Source organism: Tamandua tetradactyla, chromosome 24 (genome assembly GCF_023851605.1).
Source record: "Tamandua tetradactyla isolate mTamTet1 chromosome 24, mTamTet1.pri, whole genome shotgun sequence".
Lineage (NCBI taxonomy): Eukaryota > Metazoa > Chordata > Mammalia > Pilosa > Myrmecophagidae > Tamandua > Tamandua tetradactyla.
The window spans coordinates 53132299-53158654 of NC_135350.1; the positions used below are offsets into that span (position 1 = coordinate 53132299).

General features: G+C 37.1%; 1 protein-coding gene and 1 pseudogene across 14 annotated transcripts in view; both read right to left on the reverse strand.

Annotated features, from left to right (window-relative positions):
* ART3 (ADP-ribosyltransferase 3 (inactive)) overlaps positions 1-26356 on the reverse strand; it is a 206292-nt gene that overhangs the window by 70945 nt on the left and 108991 nt on the right. For 6 of the 14 annotated variants that reach the window (XM_077143136.1, XM_077143135.1, XM_077143131.1 and 3 more), the window contains exons 1-2: positions 2135-2252; positions 878-955 (exon numbers count right to left, since the gene is read on the reverse strand). In XM_077143136.1, coding sequence (XP_076999251.1) covers positions 878-955; positions 2135-2149 — 93 coding nt within the window. In that variant the 5' untranslated portion in view covers positions 2150-2252. Of the gene's footprint in view, positions 1-877; positions 961-2134; positions 2266-26356 lie in introns of those variants that run through there. The other 8 variants (XM_077143123.1, XM_077143122.1, XM_077143134.1 and 5 more) reach the window with 4 other exon arrangements.
* On the reverse strand, positions 12021-13153 carry LOC143668366 (protein CDV3 homolog pseudogene; annotated as a pseudogene).

Below are 26356 nucleotides of genomic sequence, written 5' to 3' on the forward strand. Positions count from 1 at the left end.
TGGAAATGATCTAAATGTTCAGGAAGAGGAACTGATTAAACAATTATGGAATATTCACAGAACAAATAAATGCATTAAAATAATATTGCAAAAGAATGCTGAAAATGCAACATAAAACCACAATGGGATACTATCTCACACCTACTATGATCATTATAATAAAAAATGGAAAAGAGCAAGTGTTGACAAGGATGTAGAGAAAGTGGAACTCTCATACATGGCTGCTGGGAATGTACAATGGTAAAGTCACTGTGAGAAATAGCATGGCAGCTTTTTAAAAATTAAGCACAGAATCACCATATGCAGCAATTCCACTCCTAGGTGGAATTTTAGTTACAAGAGTACTGAAAACACACATTCCCACAAAACATGTAGACATATTTTCATAGTAGCATAATTCACAACAGCCAAAATGTGAAAACAACACAAATATTTGTCAATGAATGGATAAATATTATGCAGTATATACATACAATGGAAAATTATTCAGCCATAAAAAGGTATGAAGTACTGTTACATGTTGCAACATGGACCAATCCTGAAAAGACTATGCTAAAGGAAAAAAGCCAGACACAAAGCCGAGAAAGCTATATGAAAACAGGTTAAAAGCCCTTCCCCTTAAGTAGAACAATTATGGATTATTTTTACTTTCTTTATTTTGCTTAGTTTTAACTTTAAAATTTTCTATAGTTAACATGTATCCATCTGTAAAATGAAAAGAAAACTACTTCTAAAAAATCTATTTACCCACTCTATCTGCTGTCATTTCCCATCATCAACACACACAGATGCTTCAGGCAATATATCAATACACCAGTAATACATCAAGAAATCCCATTCCAATGACCACATGCTTCCTTCCCATTCCCATTATTACCTGGAAGATGTCCATTAGAATCACAGCTGCCAGCAGCATGGTGACCATTTCAAAATGCCCTGCCTTCATTTTTCTCTTCTAAACTGAAATGAAAAAATTTCAATTTAGTAGACTTATAAAAGAGGTTTAGAGGACTAGAACAGCATGGTACTATATATTTTTTTATTCTGGTGAGAATGGATGTCTTATGGTCAAGAAATAATCATTAAATTTCAAAGTTTGAAAGGCCATTAGGGTTTGTTGAGTGGTCTCACACCCTCATTTTATATCTGAGAAAACAAAGCTCAAATAATTTAAGCAATTTGTTCAAGATTAAATCTGTTCATTTCCGTACTCCTCCAGACATGTTGCCTCTTCCACCATACTGTCACTGGTAGTCATATTTTCTTTCAATCTCTAAATCTCCCCTCAATATCATACAGGATGTAACACAAATTTTAAAACAGCCATCTAAAATTGTTCTCTCAGCTCCCAATGTCCAAGAATTCCCCAGAAGTTAGTGTCCATGCACTTATCATACCCATATCATACTTTTTTGCAAACCAAGTCATAGCCATTTGGGTTGGATGGAGGAGATAATGAGGTTAGCTGTGGTAAAAAACAGTCCAAGGGGACCTTCTTCTCCCAAAATATTCACAATATAAAAGTTCAAGTAAAACAAGTATCTTGCATAACTCTCTGAAGATAGGAATCTGACAATAAGAAAGAACTAGGCAGGCAGCAATTCTAAGATTATACAACTCTATTGGCTGAATGGCCAAAATTCATTCCAGTTTTATGAAACTAAAGTGGGTAAACAGGATTATAAGAGATCCTCAAGGGCTAAAGGTGCCCCAGAGCCATTAATCAGTTCAATTAAAGGCTACATCAAATTGAGTTTCCATCCACATAACTCCAACAAAGTTTGGAAATGAATCTCTATTTTATCCCACCAATCATCATATACTGGCTTCTGCAAATAGGAATAAACAATACATAAGAAGGGAGATAGCCTTCTCTCTTACTGATCATTTTGGCCCCAGATTCCCATCTTCCTTCAGAAACTAATAGCATTTTGTACTAATAGCATTTAGCTTCACTAAAAGCTACAAAATACAGTACTGGAATGCCACTTGTGTATTAAGTTCCCTTGCCTGGCATATAAGACTTGAAAGATACCTGTCACAAGGCAATATGTGCCAGGCACATACTGGATCAGTGTATTCTTGAAAATTCTTCACTTTTATAGTCTGAGTGGAAATACGTCAAAATATTTACCTGGGGTTTCTGCATTTGGAGGAGGTTTAAATGATGCTAGGTTTCAAACTGATTCTCAACTCTCAGTTGTGCCGAATATGTCATCAGGATAGGACGTGGTTGACAGTGAGAGCTAAGAAGGGAATGCTTTTCTTTTTATAAACATCCCCAGCAGTAGCTTGGCAGTAGCATATTACCTCACTTGTGTTCTGCTATTTATATCTGGGCCCCCACACTATCCCTTGGAATCACTGCTGTTAACACATTAAATCTCTAACAGGAATGTAAAACCATGACAATTCTCTCAAAGCACACAACATGTTTAGTTATGGGGCCTCAGTTATGGACATCTTTCAGGAAGAAATCACTTTCCATTCTTAACCCTTTGACTCCGAAGGGTCAAACTAAACTAAGAGTTTTACTCTTGCTAGATGGTTCATATAACTAAAGGGAATTTGCTGTCTCAGTCACTGGCAAAGGAGATAATTATCACCATTCACTCATCAAGCCTACTGTAACTCAGGTACTGCTCTAGGTACAGAGATACACAAACATGTAAAACAAATACTGAAAGGCACACTCTAATAAAAGATCTGGATATGAATACTAACCAGAATATAAATTTTAAGAATCCCAGTACAGACAAAATCCAGTGAGAACGCTAAGGAGGGAAGGATCTAGTATTACCTGCAACTATCTCTTTCATTTGAGAAAGATACACATAGCAAACACACTGGCTACAATGCTGAAGAACATTTAGGGTTCCCAGCCACAGCTAATTATCTTGAAATATCCTAAGAAACTTAAATATATATTCATCAAAATACATTACTAAAATGTAGATATCAGCACTAGTCATAATAGCCCCAAGCTGGAGACCGTCCAATACCCTTCAACAGTAGAATGGGTAAGTTGGTAGTATATTCATACAATGTAATTTTATATCACATTGCAAATGAACAAACTACAGACACATTTAACAATGTGGATAAATCTCACAGAATTTCGGGCAAAAAAGTCAGACACAAAAATATATATACTGTAAGATTTCATTGATACAGAACACAAGATCAAGCAAAACAAACCTACACAGCACTAGGAGTCAGAACAGTGGTTAACTTGGGTGGGGGTAGTAACTGGAAGGGACACAAGGGGAGCACCTGGGATGCTAGTTGGATTCTGTTTTTATTTTTTCATATATACTAAATGTTTATAATATGTATACATTTTAATAGATATTTATAATTATATCAAATTTAAGATATCAATTGTTAATGCACCACTTTTATTTACTTTAAAAAAGAAAAAAATGCTACCAATTATACTATGATAAGCCATGATTTCAGACATGTTAAAATGTGGAATTAGGCATTCTGGAATCAATACAGTGCTTTCTATATACAATATTTGTTCCATTCTAAAAAGAAGTTTTTCATATTTTAATGTCTCAAATATAAGGATGCCTCTTATAATCAATATATGAATTCAATATATAGTTTCTCCCATCTCACTCATCTACCTACAAGCTACCTAAACCAAGGAAATATGTTATATACATTATATTTACATAAAAACATAGAAGAATATGCAACAAAATGCTAAGTATTTAAATGCTAGAATTTGTCTATATTTTCTAAAATGAGCTTTTAAAAAAAGCTGAATAAGACAGCATCACAAATTCCCATATTTGTCCTACATTCCTCAGAAATAAGCAGGACTACTCAAGCTAAGGTAGCCCCAGAACTTTTATTCAGTTTTCCCAAAGACTGGAGACCCTGTTCTGTGTCTCTGAGAGTGGAGAACAAGAACAGTCCTTAGTAATTTGATCTCACTCTAGTTGCTTGATCTTCATCCCCTTCGAATTTCAAATCTAAAACCAAATCACATCACCTAAGAGAGATGGAAATAAGATTCAACTCAAATGTCAATTCGGACTGATTGGTAGTGGCTGCCAAAGCATCCCCTTGATAAGGATTCTGGGGCAAAGCTGGATTTCAGAAAGAAAGTGCTGGGCAATTAGCCATGATGGTTAATCACACAACACTTAAGGAGATTTTCTCAGCTTCATTCTTGTTCTTTTATCTTTAAACAGGTCACTTATTATTTTTTTAGAGTAATTCTTTAATAACATTAGACATATATCTTTCTTGGTTGTTGTTTTGTTGCTTAATTATAGAAGTTTGGATAAAAAAGAAAGCATAGAGAAGAAATTACTTTTAAACCCACACTTCAGGCATAAATACAGGATTCCCATATATTGCCCCACCAGCAACACTTTACAATGGTGTGGAACATTCGTCACAACAGATGATAGCACTTTATAATTGTGCTTTTTTTAACAGTAGCTACCTTTGTTCCAGTAGATGAAATATTATTAAAATAGTATTAACTATTGTCTATAGTCTACATTACATGCATTTTCCCCACATAAGACCATATTATTTCACTAACCTTGTATTATTGTCATAATTTCTTACAATTCATGAAAGAACATTCTTATACTTGTACTATTAACTATAATCCAATATCTATAATAGAGATCACTGTATTATACAGTCTTTTATCTTTTAATTTTTATTATAGTAACACACACAACCTAAAATTTCCCCTTAACCAGATTCACCTATATAATTCGGTGTTGTTAATTACACTCACAATATTGTGCTACCACCACCACCATCTCTTTCCAAAACTTTACAATCGACCTAAATAGACATTTTGTACTATTAAGCATCAACTCCCCATTCTCTAAACATAATCTATCCCTTGGGAACCTATAATCTAAATTCTAACTCTATGAGTTTGCTTATTATATTTAGTTCATATCAGTGAGATCATACAATATTTGTCCTTTTGTGTCTGGCTTATTTCACTCAGCATGATGTCCAAGTTGTCACATATGCAAGGACTTCACTCCTTTTTAGGAGTGATAACATTCCATTGTGTGTGTGTGTATACACCGCAGTTTGTTTATCCATTCATCAGTTGATGGACACGGGTTGATTCCATCTTTTGGCTACTGTGAATAACACAGCGATTAACATAGGTGTGCAAATATCTGGTAGAGTGCCTGCTTTCAAGTTTCTGGATATATAGTTAAATGGGATAGCTGGGTCACAAGGTCCTTAGTTTTCTGAAGAACTGCCAAATTGTCCTTCACAGTTGGTGGCACCATATTACATTCCCCCTAACAATGAATCAGTATTCTTATTTCTCCACATCTTCTCTCCAACTCTTATAGGTTGCTGATGTTTTTTTGGTTTTTTTTCCTTTAAATCCTTTTTTTTTTTTTTTTTAACATTTTTTAAAGCTTTTTTGTGTGTGTGTGTAGGGGGTTGCATGGTCCAGGAATCAAACCCGGGTCTCCCACATGGAAGGCAATCATTCTACTACTGATCACCCACGCCCCCTTTAATGTTTTCTTTTATTGTGAAATATATATATATTAAGATATATATATATATATATAAGCAATAAATTTCCAAGTACATTTTAACAAGAAGTTACAGAAAAGATTTTAAAGTTTGGTGTGGGTTACCATTCCACGACTTTTTGTTTTTTCTTCCAGCTGCTCCAAGACACTGGAGATCAACAGAAATATCAATATAATGATTCAGCAGTCATACTCATTTGTTAAATCCTATATTATCTGTTCTACTCTTCATTCTCTTTAAAAAACAAATATATATGTTATATATATAAGCAATAAAATTCAAAGCACATCACGACAATTAATTGTAGAATAGATTTTGGAGTTTGTTAAGGGTTACAATTCTATGCATAGTTGTTTTTTTTTAAGTTGCCATTCTAGTGTGTATGAAATGATATCTCATGATTTTGACTTGCATTTTCCTAATAGCCAGTGATGTTGAACATTTTTTCATGTGCTTTTTAGTCGTTTGCATATCTTCCTGAGATAAATATCTACTGAAGTCTTTCGCCCATTTTTAAACTGGATTCATTTCTTTTTATTGTTGAGTTGTAGGATATCTTTATATATTCTGGATTTTAAACCCATACTGGAGATGTGGTTTCCAAATATTTTCTCCCATTGAGTAGGCTGTAGTTCACTTTTGTGACAAAGTTCTTTGAGGGACAAGTTTTTAACTTTCAGAAGTCCCATTTTATCTACTTTTTCTTTTGTTACTTGAACTTGGGTATAAAGTCTCAGAAACCATTTCTAATGAAAGACCTGATGATGTTTCCCTACATTTTCTCCTAGGAGTTTTATAGTCCTGCTTCTTATATATAGGTCTTTGATCTATTTTGACTTAATTCTTTTTTTTTGGCATAGGCAAGCGTGGGAAATCAAACCCGGGTCTCTGGCATGGCAGGTGAGAACTCTGCCACTGAGCCACCGTTGCCCAGACCATGCTGTTTTAACCACTCAAGCTTTGTAATATATTTTATTGTGAGTCCTTCGACTTCTTTTTCAAGATGCTTTTGGCTATTTGGGGCCCTTTACCCTTTCAAATAAAGTTGATAACTGGCTTTTCCATGTCTGTACAGTAGGCTTTTTGAAATTTTGATTGGGATTGTGTTGAATCTGTAAATCAATTTGTGTAGAACTGATATCAACGATATTTAGTCTTACAATCCATGACCATGGAACGTCCTTCTTTTATTTATATCCTTTGATTTCTTTTAGCAATGTTCTGTAGTTTTCTGTGTACAAGTCCTTTATATCAGTGTTTTAATTGGTTCCCAGATATTTGATTCTTTTAGTTACTATAGTAAATGGATTTTTTCCCTTGATTTCCTACTCAGATTGCTGTTTACTAGTATATAGAAACACTACTGATTTTAGGGTGTTGATCCTGCACCCCACCCCCTTGCTGAATTTATTAGCTCCGTGAAAGTTTTACTTCTTCCTTTCCAGTTTGGATGGCATTTGTTGGTCGGTGAGTTGGTTGGTTTTCTGCCTGACTGCTCTGGTTAGAATTTCCAGTACAATGCTGAATAATAGTGGTGAGAGTGGGCATTCTTGTCTTCTAGATCTTAGAAGGAAAGCTTTCAGTCTTTCACCATTGAGCATGATGTCAACTGTAAGTTTTTCACATAAGCCCTTTATAAGGCTAAGGGAGTTTCCTTCTATTCCTATTTTTCAAGGTACTTTTATTAAGAAAGGATGCTGGATTTTGTCAAATGCCTTTTCTGAGGCAATGGAGATAACCATGGGAGTTTTCCCCTTCCTTTTTTTAATGTGGTATATTAATTAATTGATTTTCTCATTTTGAACTATGAGAGTTTTCTCCTTTCTTTTTTTAATGTGCTCTAGTACATTAATTGATTTTCTCATGTTGAACTACCCTTGCATACCTGGGATAAAACTCACTTAATCGTGGTATATGTGCCATTTTGAAAGGCTTATGTTCTCTAGAAAAGCCACGTTTTAATCCTGATCCATCATGTGGAGGAAAAAAGCTTGAACTTTATTGAGTGAAGGTAACCTCTTATTGGTACCTTAATTTGGACATATTGCTTTAATTGGGACATTTTTATGGTCTTAGAACTGTAAACTTGCAATTTAATAAATAAATTTAATAAATTCCCCCTTTTAAAAGCCATTTTGTTTCTGGTATATCACATTCTGGCAGCTAGCAAACTAGGAGAGTATATAACTATTTTGATGTGTTGTTTGATTCAATTTGCAATTACACTGTTGAGGATTTTGCATCTATATTCATAAGAGAAATTCATCTGTAATTTTCTTTTCTTGTGGTATCTTTATCTGGCTTTGGTATAAGGTTAATGTTGATCTCATAGGATGAGTTAGGTCATGTTCCCTCCTCTTCAATTTTTTGGAAGAGTATGAACAGGACTGGCAATAATTCTTCTTGGAATTATTGGTAGAATTCATCTATAAAGCCATCTGATCCTGGGCTTTTCTTTGTTGGGAGGTTTTGTTTGTGTGTGTGTGTGTTTTGCTTCTAGATTTGAAAAAGTCATTTAATGTTTATGTCCCTTTACAGCTAGATCTCAAAATGGCATTTAAGTGTCTTTCATTTTTTTTCATTAATTAAAGAAAAAAAAGAAATTAACCCAACATTTAGAAATCAGACATTTGATCTTTGATAAGGCAGTCAAGCCAACTCACCTGGGACAGAACAGTCTCTTCAATAAATGGTGCCTAGAGAACTGTCTTTCATTTTTTAAAACTAAGTATTTTTAACGGGACTTGAATTTTGGATAGGTGTTGGACCACCTAGAAGATTCTCTAGTACCTCCAAGTATTCATATAGCACATGCACAAAAATTTAGTTTCCAAGAAAATCTATGTTTCTATAATATTCTCTTAAAATTATTAAACCATCTATATTATACACAACACTTCCAGATACTTTATTTCATTTGATTATTGGGAGATTTCTGATGACAGATTCATCCTCTTTATCTTTGCAACTTGTTTGCTGAGGTCATCTATTTCTTTTAGAGTCAGTGCAGGTTTGTATTTTTAGGAATTCGTCAACTTCTTCTAGGTTGTCTAATTTGTTGGCATACAGGTGTTCATAGTATCCTCTTATGGTCCTTTTACTTATGTGGAGTCAGTAGTAATTTTCCCTTTAATTTTTTATTTTATTTATCTGCATCTTCTCTCTCTTTTTTCTTTATCAGTCCAGCTAAGGGTTTCTCAATTTTATTGACCTTTTCAAAAAAACCAACTTTTGATTTTGTTTAAAATTTTCTCTTATATATATTTTTATTCTCAATTTCAATTATTTTTTCTCTGACCTTTATTTCCTCTTTCCTCCTGCTTGCTTTGGGGTTTGTTTGATGTTTTTTCTAGTTTCTCCAGGTGTGCAATTTCATCCCTGATTTTAGTTTTTCCTTCTTTTTTTAACATAAACATTTAGGGTTACAGATTGTTCCCTGAGGACTGTTTTGCTTCATCCCACAAGTTTTGATATGTTATGTTCTTATTTTCGATCATCTCAAGATTTTAACTGAATTTCCTTCCCATTTATTCTTTGACCCAGTGATTGTTTATAAGTATGTTATTTAACTTCCGTATATTTGTGGATTTTCCAGTTCTCTGTTATTGAATTCCAGCTTATTTCCATTATGGTCAGAGAAGATGCTTTGTAGAATTTCTAGCTCTGTAAATTTATTGAACCTTGTTTTGTGATGCAACATGTCATCTATCCTGGAGAATGTTCATGTGCACTTGAGAAGAATGTATATCCTGTTGTCTTGTAGTATGATCAGCAAATGTCTATTAGGTCTGGTTCATTTATCATATTATTCAAGTTCTTTGTTTCTATATTGATCTTCTATCTAGATGTTCTATCTCTTGGTGAGAGTGGCATACTGAAGTCTCCTACTATTGTTGTAGAGGCGTCTGTTTCTCTCTCCAGAGTTGCCAGTGTTTGCCTCTTGTATTTTGGGACAGCATGGTTAGGTACATAAATATTTATTATTGTTATTTTTTTCTTGACAGATTGCCCTTTTTATTAACATATACTGCCCTTCTTTGTCTCATATAATAGCTCGCGACTGTTATTGATATATTATTATAGCTACACGAATTCTTTTTTTGTTGTTGTTACTACTTGCAGGAAATATCTTTTCCCAACCTTTTACTTTCAACCTATTTATATCTTTGGGATTAAGGTGAGTCATGCTTTTTAATCCATTCTGCCAATCTGTGTCTTTTGATTGGTGAGTTTATTCCTATAACATTCAGGGTTATAGTGTAAAGGCAGTACTTACTTCAACCATTTTGTCTTTTGGTTTTACTATGTTCTCTTCTTTTTTTTTTTTTTGCTCTTCTTTCCTTTATTTGCAACCTCCTATTCTGTTAAATTGATCTTTTTGATGGGACTGACTAATCCCTTTCCTTTTTTTTTTTTTTTATTAATTAACGGAAAAAGAAAAAAAAAGAAATTAACCCAACATTTAGAAATCGTATCATTCTACATATGCAATCAGTAATTCTTAACATCATCACATAGATGCATGATCATCGTTTCTTAGTATATTTGCATCGGTTTAGAAGAACTAGCGACACACCAGACAAAGATATAGAATGTTAATACAGAGAAAAGAAATAAAAGTAATAATAATAGTAAAAAAAAAACACAAAAAACAAACAAAAAAACAAAAACAAAAACAAACAAACAAAACCTATAGCTCAGATGCAGCTTCATTCAGTGTTTTAACATGATTACTTTAAATTAGGTATTATTGTGCTGTCCATCTTTGAGTTTTTGTATCTAGTCCTGTTGCACAGTCTGTATCTCTTCAGCTCCAATTACCCATTATCTTACCCTGTTTCTACCTCCTGCTGGACTCTGTTACCAATGACATATTCCAAGTTTATTCTCGAATGTCCATTCACATCATTGGGACCATACAGTATTTGTCCTTTAGTTTTTGGCTAGACTCACTCAGCATAATGTTCTCTAGGTCCATCCATGTTATTACATGCTTCATAAGTTTATCCTGTTTTAAAGCTGCATAATATTCCATCGTATGTATATACCACAGTTTGTTTAGCCACTCGTCTGTTGATGGACATTTTGGCTGTTTCATCTCTTTGCAATTGTAAATAACGCTGCTATAAACATTGGTGTGCAAATGTCCGTTTGTGTCTTTGCCCTTAAGTCCTTTGAGTAGATTCCCAGCAATGGTATTGCTGGGTCGTATGGCAATTCTATATTCAGCTTTTTGAGGAACCACCAAACTGCCTTCCACAGTGGTTGCACCATTTGACATTCCCACCAACAGTGGATAAGTGTGCCTCTTTCTCCGCATCCTCTCCAGCACTTGTCATTTCTGTTTTGTTGATAATGGCCATTCTGGTGGGTGTGAGAGGATATCTCATTGTGGTTTTGATTTGCATTTCTCTAATGGTCAGGGACATTGAGCATCTCTTCATGTGCCTTTTGGCCATTTGTATTTCCTCTTCTGATAGGTGTCTGTTCAAGTCTTTTTCCCATTTTGTAATTGGGTTGGCTGTCTTTTTGTTGTTGAGTTGAACAATCTCTTTATAAATTCTGGATACTAGACCTTTATCTGATCTGTCATTTCCAAATATTGTCTCCCATTGTGTAGGCTGTCTTTCTACTTTCTTGATGAAGTTCTTTGATGCACAAAAGTGTTTAATTTTGAGGAGCTCCCATTTATTTATTTCCTTCTTCAGTGCTCTTGCTTTGGGTTGAAGGTCCATAAAACTGCCTCCAGTTGTAAGATTCATAAGATATCTCCCTACATTTTCCTCTAACTGTTTTATGGTCTTAGACCTAATGTTTAGATCTTTGATCCATTTTGAGTTAACTTTTGTATAGGGTGTGAGACATGGGTCTTCTTTCATTCTTTTGCATATGGATATTCAGTTCTCTAGGCACCATTTATTGAAGAGACTGTTCTGTCCCAGGTGAGTTGGCTTGACTGCCTTATCAAAGATCAAATGTCCATAGATGAGAGGGTCTATATCTGAGCACTCTATTCGATTCCATTGGTCGATATATCTATCTTTATGCCAATACCATGCTGTTTTGACCACAGTGGCTTCATAATATGCCTTAAAGTCAGGCAGCGTGAGACCTCCAGCTTCGTTGTTTTTCCTCAAGATGTTTTTAGCAATTCGGGGCACCCTGCCCTTCCAGATAAATTTGCTTATTGGTTTTTCTATTTCTGAAAAATAAGTTGTTGGGATTTTGATTGGTATTGCATTGAATCTGTAGATCAATTTAGGTAGGATTGACATTTTAACTATATTTAGTCTTCCAATCCATGAACACGGTATGCCCTTCCATCTATTTAGGTCTTCTGTGATTTCTTTTAGCAGTTTTTTGCAGTTTTCTTTATATAGGTTTTTTGTCTCTTTAGTTAAATTTATTCCTAGGTATTTTATTCTTTTAGTTGCAATTGTAAATGGGATTCGTTTCTTGATTTCCCCCTCAGCTTGTTCATTACTAGTGAATAAAAATGCTATCGATTTTTGAATGTTGATCTTGTAACCTGCTACTTTGCTGTATTCATTTATTAGCTCTAGTAGTTTTGTTGTGGATTTTTCCGGGTTTTCGACATATAGTATCATATCGTCTGCAAGAAATAAGATTATTCCTCCCCCCTCTTTCTCATACTTTGTGGACCTAAGCTTGGTTTAATTTATAGTTACCTCAGAATTCAATGAAGGCTTAAATTATAAATCACAGCCCTACACAGATTATTTGAACACATCAGTTCTTTAGAGAGGCATGCTCCAGGAAGTCTAATATAGCCACAGCCTACTACAGAGTGTTCCTTAAAGGAGGGGCACAGGGCAGGTTAATTAAGGTCACTTACATCTTCATCTTTTACAGCAGTTCAGAAGCCAGATGGATGACTTTCTGCAGGATTTCTGATAGGAATCCAGCAGAACTGTTTCAAGTTTCCTATCAAAACTTAATAGCTGCAACCCTCTTATCCAGAAGATGTGATCCACATGAAGTCCACAATGAGTGCAGCAATTTGTTCTTTGTGAAGGTTCAGTATTTCCAGCTTTCTACATACTTGCAGGGATGGGAACTGTGTTATCACTGTATATTCTGGTGGTCCTTGTGGTGTTTTCCTTGTTGTAGTTAACCTGGCCCCAGGAGGCCTACACACACCACTAGTTACCACTGGTTCTGGGGCTTCTGTAACAATTACTGGAGCAGGAGGTGCTTGTGCCAGAGCTGTTTATTCCAGGGACCTGCAGATTTTTTTCTATACCACCTCCACCTTCTTCCAAGTTATCACTTGGATCTTCTCTCTTTTCCTATCTTTATCCTTTTCACTTATTTGCATTGCCTGAACTCAGAGGCCACTGTAATTAATCGGTTTTTGGTCAAATTCTTTCTACTCACCTTCATCCTTCCTCATCACCTTGGTGGCAGCCCCCTGCGTGCACGGTTCCACCAACTGCTGGCTAGGCCCCCACACTTCCCCCACTGCTCGCTGTGCCTGCGGCTCCCCTGGTCCTGCCAGCACCTCCTGGTTTCTCCTCTCCTTCTTCTTCTTCTTGCCCCTCTTCGCAAAGAAGTTGTTCAGGCTTCACTCCTCCCTTTTGGCCATGGCAGAGGCCTCCTCAGCCTGGATGAATGGGGCCAGCAGTGGGCACTCCAGGTCAGGGCTGGCTTGGCACTCACACTCCCTGATGCAGAGACACATCAGCCTCACGGGGTTCCCAAGATGTGCGGCAGTCCAGGTGGTTCCCCACTGTGTGCTCTCGGGCAGTGATAGCAAATGTCCCTGGGATTGCGCGCCCCTGCTGCTACCAGAGCCAGCAGGGCTGCACTGCTCCCACAACCCTGCATGATTTCGCCCACTCCACAGCCAGAGGGGAAAAGAAGCACAAGAGCCTCTGGCGAGTCTCTCCCTCATTTTTAAAGGATGTTTTTGCCAGATAAGTAATTTTTGGCTGGCAATTTTTCTCTTTCGGTACCTTAAATATATTATAACACTGTCTTCTCACCTCCATAGTTTCTGATGAGAAATTAGTACTTAGTCTTGCTTGGGACCCTTTGTATGTGATGATTCACTTTTCTCTTGATTGCTTTCAGAATTCTCTATCTTGGCAGCTGGAAGTCTGATTAGTATGTGTCTTAGAGTAGGTCTATTAGGATTTCTTCTGTTTGTACATTTCCTGCTTGGACATGTACATTTATGTCTTTCATAATAGTTGGAAATTTTTTGGCTATTATTTCCTCAACTATTCTTTCTGCCCCATTCCCCCTTCTCTTCTCCTCCTGGGATACCAACAACATGTATGTCTGTGTACTTTGTGCTATCCTCAAAATTCCTGAGACACTGCTCAATTTTTTTTTATTTTTTGACTGTATGATTTCAATTGCCCTGTCTTCTAGTTCACTGAATCTTTCCTCTGCCTATTCAAATATGGTGTTATATGCTTCAAGTGTATTTTTAATCTCTACTTTGTTGCATTTCATCCCCATTTCTGTTATGCTTCTTTTTATACTTTGAAATTCTACATTACACTCACACAATGTCTTCTTAATATCCTTTATCTCTTTATGTATATTTTCCTTCATCTCCTCGAACAGATGTAGGAGATTTATCTGAACTTTGATTAGTTGTTCCAAACTGTCTACTCCAAATTTTTCATATGCTTCCCTGACTGAACCACATTTTCCTGTTTCTTACTATAGGTTGCAATTTTTTGCTGATGTAGGTATGACTTTCTTGATGAGTTAACTCTGAAGCTCAGCTTCTCCCTCTTGTCTAGGGCTTTACTAATGATTGGCTTTATGTTCAGGATCTTCTTTGATGCTTGGTCCAACTCATTCTGGATCTTTAGGATTGCCTAAGTTTAAATGATCAGATTTTCTCAGTGGTTCTTATTCTGATTCTTGCCCTGGATATGTGATAAAATTTTAAGATTGCATTTTTTGACAAATTATTTCATCTCCAGGAGAAAGCTTCCTTTCCTTTGTTCCTTCTCTGGGAATCTTTATCTGTTCTGTTCTGTTTTCATGCAGAATTTTCTCTCCCAATTCTCTGATTTGTATAAGTTCTCTCCCTCACTCAGTGATCCATTTTCCCTACACTTTCTAGTTCTGGGACCCTCCAGTCTCATAACAGTTCAGTTCAAACCCCCTTAATATTTTTTTCACTACGAAGTTTTTCTGTTTCATCCCCACAGGGTATCCCAACTAGGTATCCAGAAAAATGGGTCACTCCAGAAAACTCTGTTTTGCATTTGAGGATTCCTGCCAACAGTAACTGGATTGTGTGAGTGCAGCACTTAGAAAGTGTTAAAAACTTTGAGATAAGAATGTACCTAATTTTGATTCAGGAAGAGCAAGAAGGTATATATGGTTAGAGAAGAGTGAAATGAAGGAAGGGGTAGTAGAAGACAAAGTCAGCATTGTAAGGGGCTGAGGTGGGTGGGAAGATCACGTAAGTCTTTGTAGGCTGTTGCCTTTTATTCTAAGAGAAAGGGAGCAAACCACAAGGTTTTGAGCATTGAAGCGACAGGATCACTCTGGTTCTAATGCTGGAAGTGGTCTGTAGTGTGAAACAAGGGAGACCAGTTTACAGGTTAATATAATAATCCAGGCAGAGACTATGTTGTCGTGAACCACAAGGTGGTAGCAGTAAAGTGGTGAGATGTACACACACACACACACGTGTGCATGTCTGTGTTGGTATATATATTTGAAATAGACCATCTTTATTTGAGCTTCTTAAAAATCCTTATTTTTAATATTGAATAAAAGACAGTATCTTCAGACATAAGCAAAGTATTTTGGAACTCTAAAAACCTAGCTATTGTACTTTCAGAACTGTAATAACAAAAAACAGTAAATGTGAATGATCTATAGAGATACCAAATTATTATATAACAAACTATTCAGACTTAAATTCAGGATATACTTTGGAAATTGAGGCAATAGGATGCACTGACAGAATGTATGATTAGATGTGGGCTGAGACACCACAAGAAGAATAAAGGATAATTCCAAGATTTTTAGATGGTGTAACTGGAAGGATATAATTATTAACTGAAAAGGGAAGACTGTATGTGGAACAAGTGTCCTCAAAGTCAAATCAAGAAAATAATTTCAGGGAGGCAGGGCAAGTGGGGTGTGGAATTTAGTTTGTCCTCCAGAGCAGCTAGTAAATAGGCAGGAACGGAGTAGAACAACCACTGAGGGAACATCAGTAACTGGACACAGCCTGAAGTAGGCGGAATGGCTGAGATCCCCAAAGAACTTTAAGTTCCCTAAGCCATGGAGGCTGGTGCCCCTTCCTTATTGGCAAGGCAGGCTGGTTCCCTGGGGAAAGCAAACAGACTTTACTAGCAGTAAGGGCTTAGCTCAACCAAACTCTAACTGTGAAATTAACAAATTCTGACTATGAAAAACAGGCCCCCAGCACAGATAAACCAGGAATAAGCACTAAGAAACTAGAAGTTGTTGTCCTGGCAGAGAGGGGGCAGGGCTGAGAGAGAGAGAGAGAGAGAGAGAGAGAGAGAGAGAGAGAGAGAGAGACTTTTTTAGTTGGATGGCACAAAATACTGGAAAAGGGCTGGACTCCAAGAAGAGGGGGCACACAGAACCTAGAGATACAAAGAACCACGTACCAACTTAAGCTCTTGATTGACAAACCAAAGGAGGAGGGGTCTGGCTCTGAAAAGGCTTTTTTGTTTGTTTTGTTTTGTTTTCTACTCCTTAACAGCAACTTAGATAGAAATGGAAGCACTTTCAGGCTCTAGCACTGCCCCAGGCAACAGGAAAATTAAGCTTGTCTGAGAGACAAAGAAACTAATCATATGAAAGGAGTTGATTTACTTAAAGGCTATACCTTCCCCAGGAGAAAGATGGGGCCCAGATCAAGTGGAATCTCTCTCAGGGAATTCAGGCCCCAGAGACTGGAAAACTGAAGCAATTAAAGTCATCATTACCTCACCTATGTCTCAACCACACCCTGGCAGGCAGAGACTGCTGAAATTAAAGGCACCACATCACTTTAAGCAGGTGGTGGAAAGTCACAGGCAGACAAGTGCCACAAGCTGAGCAGGATAGGAAAAGCACAGAGTCTAGAGACTTCCTAAGAAAGTCTGACAACCTGCTGGGTCTCACACTCAGGGAAAACTGATGCTGGCTACTCATTCCTCCTGAGACATGAACCTACCTAGTCTGGGAAAATCTGACTAGAGTGTATAATATCTGAGGAAACCTTCTTCTTCTTCTTCAGAAAAAGGCTCCATAAAGGCAGGCAAGAAACAGAAAAACAAGAACTGAAAAATTCTCATCACTTAAACAGAACATATGTGCTAGAGGTCTAGAATAAGTTGAACTGCATGTCAAAGAACAGACAGAGAACAAAGCCATCCAGTAAAAAATACTAGGGAAAAGAGTGAAAACAACCTCAGAATAAACTAATTAAGGAAATCAAATGCCTAGACACCAGCAAAAAATAACAAGTCATACGAGGAAAATCGAAGATATGGCTCAGTCAAAGGAACAAACCAACACTTCAAATGAGATACAGGAGTTGAAACAACTAATTCAGGATGTTCGAACAGACATGGAAAATCTCATCAAAAAATCAAATCAACAGTTGAGGGAGGATATAGAAGAAGACATTGGGGAAATAAAAAGGAGAACTTGAAATAGTCACAGAAAATTTCCCATTTCTTAAGAAAGATAAAAAATTATAGATCCAAGAAGTGTAGTGTACTCCAAAAAGAACAGCTCCAAATAGACAAGACACTTACTAATCAGACTGGTGAATGTCAAAGACAAAGAGAAAATTCTGAAAGCAGCAAAAGAAAAGGAATCCATCACATACAAGAGAAGCCTAATAAGACTATATGTGGATTTCTCAGCAAAAACCATGGAGGCAAGAAGACAGTGGTATGATATATTTAAGATTCTAAAAGAGAAAAACTGCCAACCAAGAATTCTATATCCAGAAAAACTGTCTTTCAAAAATGAGGGGGAGATTAAAATATTTTCAGACAAACAAAAGCTGAAAGAATTTGCCAGTAAGAGACCTGCTCTGGAAAAAAATACTAAAGGGAGCACTTTAGGTAGATAAGAAAAGGCATGGGAGAAAGGTCTGGGAAGAGTGTAGAAATGAGTACTATCTGTAAAGGTAAAAAGATTTTAAAATTAGATAAGACATATAAAATTCAAAAGAAAATGGTAGAAGAAAGTACTGCCTTTACAGTAATAACATTAAATACTAATGCATTAAACTCCCCAAACAAAAAAAAAATAGACTGGCAGAATGGATTAAAAAACAGGACCCACATATATGCTGTCTATATGACACTCATTCCAGACCCAAGGACAAAAATATGTTGACAGTCAAAAGCTGGGAAAAGATTTGTTATGCAAACAACAATAAGAAAAGAGCAGGAGTAGCTATACTAATATCTGAAAAATTAGACCTCAAATGTAAAACAATTAAAAGAGACTAAGAAAAACACTATGTATTAATAAAAGAAACAATTCAACCACAAAACATAACCAGCCATAAATACTTATGCACTGAGACAGAGTGCTTCACAGTACATGAGGCAAACACTTGACAATACTGAGGGGAGAAAAAGACAACTCTACCATAATAGTCGGAGACTTCAATTCCCCACTTCCTCATCAATGGATAGAACATTTAGACAGAGGATCAATAAAGAAAAAGAGAATTTGAATAATATGATAAATGAACGAGACTTAACAGACATTTACAGAACATTACACCTCACAACAGAAGGACACAGATTTCTTTCAAGTGCTCGTGGGTCATTCTCAAGATAGACTATATGCTAGGTTACAAAGCAAGTCTCAAAAAAATTTTAAAAGATTGAAATCGTACAAAACACTTTCTCAGATCACAATGATATGAAGTTGGAAATCTGAGGGCTAGAAAATTCACAAATATATGGAGGCACACTATTAAACAACCAGTGGATCAAGGAAGAAATTACAAGAGTAATTACTAAACATATTAAGGCAAATGAAAATGAAAACACATTTCAAAATATATGCGGTGCAGCAAAGGCAGTGTTAAGAGGGAAATTTATTGCCCTAAATGCCTATATTAAAAAAAAGGAAAGAAAGAATAAAAATAGAGGAATTAACTGTTCACTTGAAAGAGCTAGACAAAGAACAGCAAACTACCTCCAAAGCAAACAAAAGGAAAGAAATAATGAAGATTACAGTAGAAGTAAACAAAACAAAATTGAGAACATGAAAACAAAAGAGAAAATCAAGAAAACCAGAAGATGGTTCTTTGAGAAAATCAATAAAATCAACCCTTAGCTAGGTTGATAAAAAGAGAGAGAGAATGCAAATAAAATCAGAAATGGAAGAGGAGACTTAACCACTGACCTCAGAGAAATAAAGGAGGTAATGAGAGGATACTATAAGCAACTATATGCTAATAAACTAGACATTGCAGATGAAATGGACAACTTTCTAGAAAGGCGTGAACAACCAACATAGACTTGAGAAGAAACAGATGACCTCGACAAACCAATCACTAGTGAAGAGAATGAATCAGTCATTAAGAAGCTCCCACAAAAGAAAAGTTTAGGACCAGATTATTTCACAGGTAAATTCTATGAAGGATTCAAGAAAGAATTAGTACCAATCCTGCTCAAACTCTTCAAAAAAACTGAAGAGGAGAGAAAGTCACCTAACTCTTCTATGAAGCCAACAGCACCCTAATACCAAAGCCAGACAAAGATTCTACAAGAAAAGAAAATTAGATCAATCTCTCTAATGAATATAGATGAAAACATCCTCAACAAAATACCTGCAAATTGAATTCAGTGGTACATTAAAATAATTATACACCATGACCAGGTAGGATTTATTTCAGGTGTGCAAGGTTGATTCAACATAAGAAAATCAATTAATACAATAAACCATATCAACAAATCACAGTGGAAAAACCATCCGATTATCTTGATTGCTGCAGAAAAGGCAATTGACAAAATTCAACATCCTTTCTTGATTAAAACACTTCAAAGGATAGGAATAGAAGGGAACTTCCTCAACATGATAAACACAATATATTAAAAGCCCACAGCTAAAAAACAAACAACCAACCAAACCCACAGCTAACATCATCCTCAATGGGGAAAGACTGAAAGCTTTCCCTGTAAAATAAGGAATGAGACAAGGATGCTCACTGTCACCAATGTTATGCAACATTGTGCTGGAAGTTGCAGCCAGAGCAATTAGACAAGAAAAAGAAAAAAAAGGTATCCAAATTGGAAAGGAAGAAGTAAAACTCTCACTGTTTGCAGATGATACAATACCATATGTTGAAAATTCCAAAAAATCTACAGCAAAGCTACTAGAGCTAATAAATGAGCACAGTAAAGTGGCAGGGTACAAGATCAATATCCCAAAATCAGTTGTGTTCCTATACATTAGTGATGAGCAATCTAAGAAGGAAAGCAAGGAAGAATTCCATTTACAATGGCAACCAAAAGAATCAGATATTTAGGAATAAATTTAACTAAGGATACAAAAGACCTATATACAAAAATCTACAAGAAATTGCTAAAATAAATCATGCAAGACCTAAATAAATAGAAGATCATATCATCGTCATGGATTGTAAGACTCTAGACAAGATGTCATTTCTACCCAAATTGATTTATAGATTCAATGCAATACCAATTAAAATCCCAAAAACTTACTTAGCAGAAATAGGAAAATGAATTATCAAATTTATTTGGAAGGGCAGGGTGCCCCAAAGTGCTAAAATTATTTTGAGAAAGAAAAATGAAGCGGGAGGTCTCACATTACCTGACTTTAAAGCATATTACGAAGCTACAGTGGTCAAGACAACATGGCTCTGGCATAAAGACAGATATACTGACCAATGGAATCAAATACAGTGTTCAGAAATAGACAATCTAATCAATGGACAACTTATCTTTGATAAGGTAGTTAAGCCAATCCACCTGGAACAGAGCAGCCTCTTCAATAAATGGTGCTTAGAGAACCATATGCAAAAGAATGAACAAGGATCCATATATCAAGCCCTATATAAAAATTAACTCAAAATGGATCAAAGACCTAAACATTAGAGCTAAGATCATAAAACTTTTGGAAGAAAATGTAGGTAAATATCTTACAAATCTTGTAACAAGAGGCAGTTTCCTAGACCTTACACCCCAAATACAAGCATTGAAAAAAGAAATAGATAAATGGGAATGCCTCAAAATTAAACACTCTGTGGATCAAAGAAGTTTGTCAGGAAAATAAAAGGGCAGCCTACACAATGGGGGACAATATTTGGAAATTACATATCAGGAGGGTTTAGTATCCCAAATATATAAAGAGATTCTTCAATTCAACAACAAAAACACAAACAGCCCAATTAAAAAATCAGCAAAAGGGAGTGCAAAGGTAGTTCAATGGTATAATTCTCACCTGCCATATGGGTGACCTGGGTTACTTCATGGACCATGCAGTTCCCCCTCAAACAAACAAACAAGCAAACAAACAGAGAAACAAAAAATTCAACAAATGGTGCTGCAATAACTGGGTACTTACATTGAAGAAGAATGAAATGTAACTCCTGTCATACAGCATTAAAAAAATGGGCAAAAGATAGAAACAGACACTTCTTAGAAGAGGAAATACAAATAGCTAAAAGGCACATGAATAGATGCTCAACTTCACTGGCTATTAGGGAAATGCAAATCAAAACCACAATGAGGTATCATCTGACATCCACCAGAAAGGCCAGTATAAAAAAAACAGAAAAGTGCAAGTGCTAGAGAGGATGTGGATACAGAAGCACCCTTATCCACAGTTGGTGGGAATGTAAAATGGTGCAACCTCTCTGGAAGGCGGTTTGGCAGTTCCTCAGGAAGTTAAGTATAGAGTTGCCATAAGCAATCCCATTACTAGGTATCATATACAGAGGAACAGAAGGCAAGGACACAAATAGACATTTGCACATGAATGTTTATAGCAGCATTATTTACGATTGCCAAGAGATGGAAACAACCAATATGTCCATCAACATGTGAGTGGCTAAACAAGCTGTGGTATATACACACAATAGAATATTATGCAGCTGCAAAACAGAATAAAATTATGAAGCATGTAACAACATGGAAGAACCTTGAGGACATTATGCTGAGTGAGATTAGCCAGAAACAAAAGGACAAACACTGTATGGTCTCACTAATATGAACTAACATAATGAGTGAACTTTGAGAGTTGAAGTTAAGAATACAGGTTATCAGGAGATAGAAATATGGTAGAGACTGTGCGTTTGGTGCTGAAGGAATACAGAATGTGCAACAGGACTGATTGTAAAAATTCAGAAATGGGTAGCACAATACTACCTGATCGTAGCACAATAATACAAATACACTGATTGAAGCTGAATGTGAGTTATGATTGAGGCAGAAGGGCTGGGGGCATATATGAGACCAGAGGAATGGAGGATAATACTGAGATGGTATAACCTAGTAAGGCCTAGAGGAGACAATGATGGTGAGTAAATGTACAAATAAAAAAACATTTTTGCATGAGGGAGAACAAATGAATGCCAACACTTCAAGGTACTGAAAATGTACAGTATATGGGGAAAAGTACAATTATGGGGAAAAAGTACAATCAATGCAAGTTAGGATCTACAGACAACAGTAACATTGTAATATGCTTCCACCGAATGTAACAAAAGCATCATGCCAGAACTAAATGTCAGTGGGTGGTGGGGGGAGGACATGGAGGAGGGGCATGGGTTCTTCACGAAAGGAAATGTCATCATATAGATTATGGTCGCGAAGGCATGTCTATATGGATAGGTTGGATTGTTTGTGAATAAAACTTCAAAAATGAACAGAGAGAAACAAGAGCTAGAGAAAATGCAGAGAAAGAGATGTACCTATTCGTTGTCAGTAGAGAAACTGAGTGGTGTAGCCCCTTGGAGGGCAGTGTGGTTGTTCAACAGGAGGCTAGGGATGGGGTTGCTATACGATACTGAAACCCTGTTGCTCAGTATATACCTGGAGGAACTGAGTGTGGGGACAGGAATGGACATGTGCACACTGCTATTTACAGCAGCAATGTTTGTGATTCACAATGGATGGAGGTGGCTTTGGTACAACGACAGGAATAGAAGGGGGAACTGTGGTGTATACATACAATGGACTACTGAACAGCTGCAAGAAGGAATGAAGTCGTGAGGCAGGCAACTAGGTGAATGAACCTTGAGGACAGTACGAAGCATGAAATGTCAGAAACAGACAAATATTATGTCTCACTCATGTGGACTAACTATATTTTAAAAATTTGGTGAACAGAAGTCAAGAGCATGGGTTATCAGGTTGGGACCCATTGTAAAGAGTCCGAGATTGTAAGCTCTTACAGCAGTCACACATATTCAGGACTTGAAACTGTTACTTCTAAATTCTGAGATACTGAGCTGTTTATATATAACCTGGTCATTTCCATAGACTTCTGATATTTCTGTAACACCTGAGATTCAAGGTTAGAGCTCTGAAGCTATAAAAGTCAGCAGTACCCCATACAGGAATTGTTGAAAAAGGGATCAGACTTTGATTAGAGATATGAAAGAAGCTGATTTGGACAGAACTAAAGTAGAACAGAATACAAGGTAAAGGATGATATCATCCATATTTTAAAACTTCAACTTCTGTGTGAGATCAAAGGAAGAGATGTTCAGCTGGTACGAAACATATATTTTGGGTAGTGTATTTCCTAATATAACCTGTATGGTCAGTTTAGTTGAACACCATAAGTACATGGAATCTTGAATAGGGGATGAGATTCTGTTGGTTTGTCCAAGTTAGTGTGATGCCCTGATATATCCCAGAGTAATCTGGGCAATTAATAAAGAAGCATTTGCAAAATCTCCTTGGGGGATTGGGGAGAAAGGAACAAATATTAAATTTCCTCATGTGGAGAATTTCTAATATTCTTGTAAGCAGTGGGGACAACCAAATCAGAAGACCGGCCCCTCAATCTTGGAGTTCACCCTTCTGAAACTTATTACTGCAAAGGATAGGCTAATCACGCCTAAGAGTCATCCCCAAGAACCCTTTTTGTTGCTAAGATGTGACCTCTCTCTCTAAGATAATTCAGCAGGTGAACTCAACTGCCCTTCCCTCTACATGGGACAGGACCCCCAGGGGTGTAAATCTCCCTGGCAATGTGGGATCTGACACTTGGGGATGAGCCAGGACCCAGCATCAAAGGACTGAGAAAGCCTTCTTGACCAAAAGGGGAAACAGAGAAATGAGACAAAATAAAGTGTCAGTACCTGAGACATTTCAAATTGAGTCAAGAGGTTATCCTGGAGGCTATTCTTATGCATTATATAGATATCCATTTTCAGTTTATAGTGTATTGGAGTGGCTAGAGGGAAGTACCTGAAACTGTAGAGCTGTGTTACAGTAGCCTTGATTCTTGAAGATGACTATATAAAGATATTAACATTTACAATGTGACTGTGCAATTGTGAATACCTTGTGTCTGATGTTCCTTTTATCCAGGGTTTGGACAGATGAGTAAAAAAAAAAATGGATAAAGAATAAATAAAGAATAGGAGAGATAAGGGTAAAAAAATTGGGGTAGGACTTCCGGAGAAGATGGCGGCTTAGTAAGACGTGCGGATCTTAGTTTCTCTTCCAGAACAGCTACTAGGGGAGTAGAAACGATACAGAACAACCCCCAAAGCCACGACAGAGATAAAAAAGACAGCGTACCCCATCCTGGAATGGCTGGCTGGCTGAGAGAACCCGCTCTGGTGAGATCGCCGAGGGGCACGGGCTTCACCGGGTGGGGCAGCAAGCAGCCGGAGTCACTCCCTTCCCCCTTCCCGGGCCGGCTGGGAGAATTGGACAGGCGGTCCCCTCAAACCGCGACGGCTGGCGCCCACACCACGCACAGCCCCCCGGACCAACTGAGAGAACTGGATCGGAAATCCCCAGGCCGCGGAGAATGGTGACGGGGGGGGCCCCTTCCAAACCCGTGACTCCCCGGGAACGGTGCACTCTCCCGGGCGGGCCGCTGCGGCTGGCGCCCTCCCGCCACGCTTGGCGCCCCGGGCTGACTAGGAAATTTGGACGGGCGCTTTCCCGGGCTGCAGCGGCCAGCAACACTCCCCGCGTTCGGACCCCGGGTCGGCTGGCACTCTTCCAAGCCGCTTCGGCTAGCAAACTTCCCGGTCGGCGGGAGTTTTCCAAAGTTAAAGGACCCACAGCACCTTTTACTGGTGGGACCCGCAGACAAACGTGTGCCATGAGCGCCACCTACTGGGCAGGATAAAAAAAAAACAGAACCCAGAGATTTCACAGAAAAATCTTCCAAACTTTTGGATCCAACACCCAGGGAAATTTGTCTAAATGCGCAGACGCCAGCAGAAGATAACGGATCACGCTCAAAAAATTGAAAATATGGCCCAGTCAAAGGAACAAACCAATAGTTCAAATGAGATACAGGAGCTGAAACAACTAATGCTGAATATACGAACAGAAATGGAAAACCTCTTCAAAAACAAAATCGATAAATTGAGGGAGGACATGAAGAAGACATGGGCTGAACATAAAGAAGAAATAGAAAAACTGAAAAAACAAATCACAGAGCTTATGGAAGTGAAGGATAAAGTAGAAAAGATGGAAAAAACAATGGATACCTACAATGATAGATTTAAAGAGAAAGATGTTGAATTAGTGATTTGGAGGATACAACATCTGAATTCCAAAAAGAAACAGAAACTATCCGGAAAAGAATGGAAAAATTCGAACAGGGTATCAGGGAACTCAAGGACAATATGAACCGCACAAATATACGTGTTGTGGGTGTCCCAGAAGGAGAAGAGAAGGGAAAAGGAGGAGAAAAACTAATGGAAGAAATTATCACTGAAAATTTCCCAACTCTTATGAAAGACCTAAAATTACAGATCCAAGAAGTGCAGCGCACCCCAAAGAGATTAGACCCAAATAGGCGTTCCCCAAGACACTCATTAGTTAGAATGTCAGAGGTCAAAGAGAAAGAGAGGATCTTGAAAGCAGCGAGAGAGAAGCAATCCATCACATACAAGGGAAACCCAATAAGACTATGTGTAGATTTCTCAGCAGAAACCATGGAAGCTAGAAGACAGTGGGATGATATATTTAAGTTACTAAAAGAGAAAAACTGCCAAACAAGACTCCTATATCCAGCAAAATTGTCCTTCAAAAATGAGGGAGAAATTAAAACATTCTCAGACAAAAAGTCACTGAGAGAATTTGTGACCAAGAGACCAGCTCTGCAAGAAATACTAAAGGGAGCACTAGAGTCAGATACAAAAAGACAGAAGAGAGAGATATGGAGAAGAGTGTAGAAAGAAGGAAAGTCAGATATGATATATATAATACAAAAGACAAAATGGTAGAGGAAAATATTATCCAAACAGTAATAACACTAAATGTTAATGGACTGAATTCCCCAATCAAAAGACATAGACTGGCAGAATGGATTAAAAAACAGGATCCTTCTATATGCTGTCTACAGGAAACGCATCTTAGACCCAAAGATAAATATAGGTTGAAAGTGAGAGGTTGGGAAAAGATATTTCATGCAAATAACAACCAGAAAATAGCAGGAGTGGCTACACTAATCTCCAACAAACTAGACTTGAAATGTAAAGCAGTTAAAAGAGACAAAGAAGGACACTATATACTAATAAAAGGAACAATTAAACAAGAAGACATAACAATCATAAATATTTATGCACCGAACCAGAATGCCCTAAAATACGTGAGGA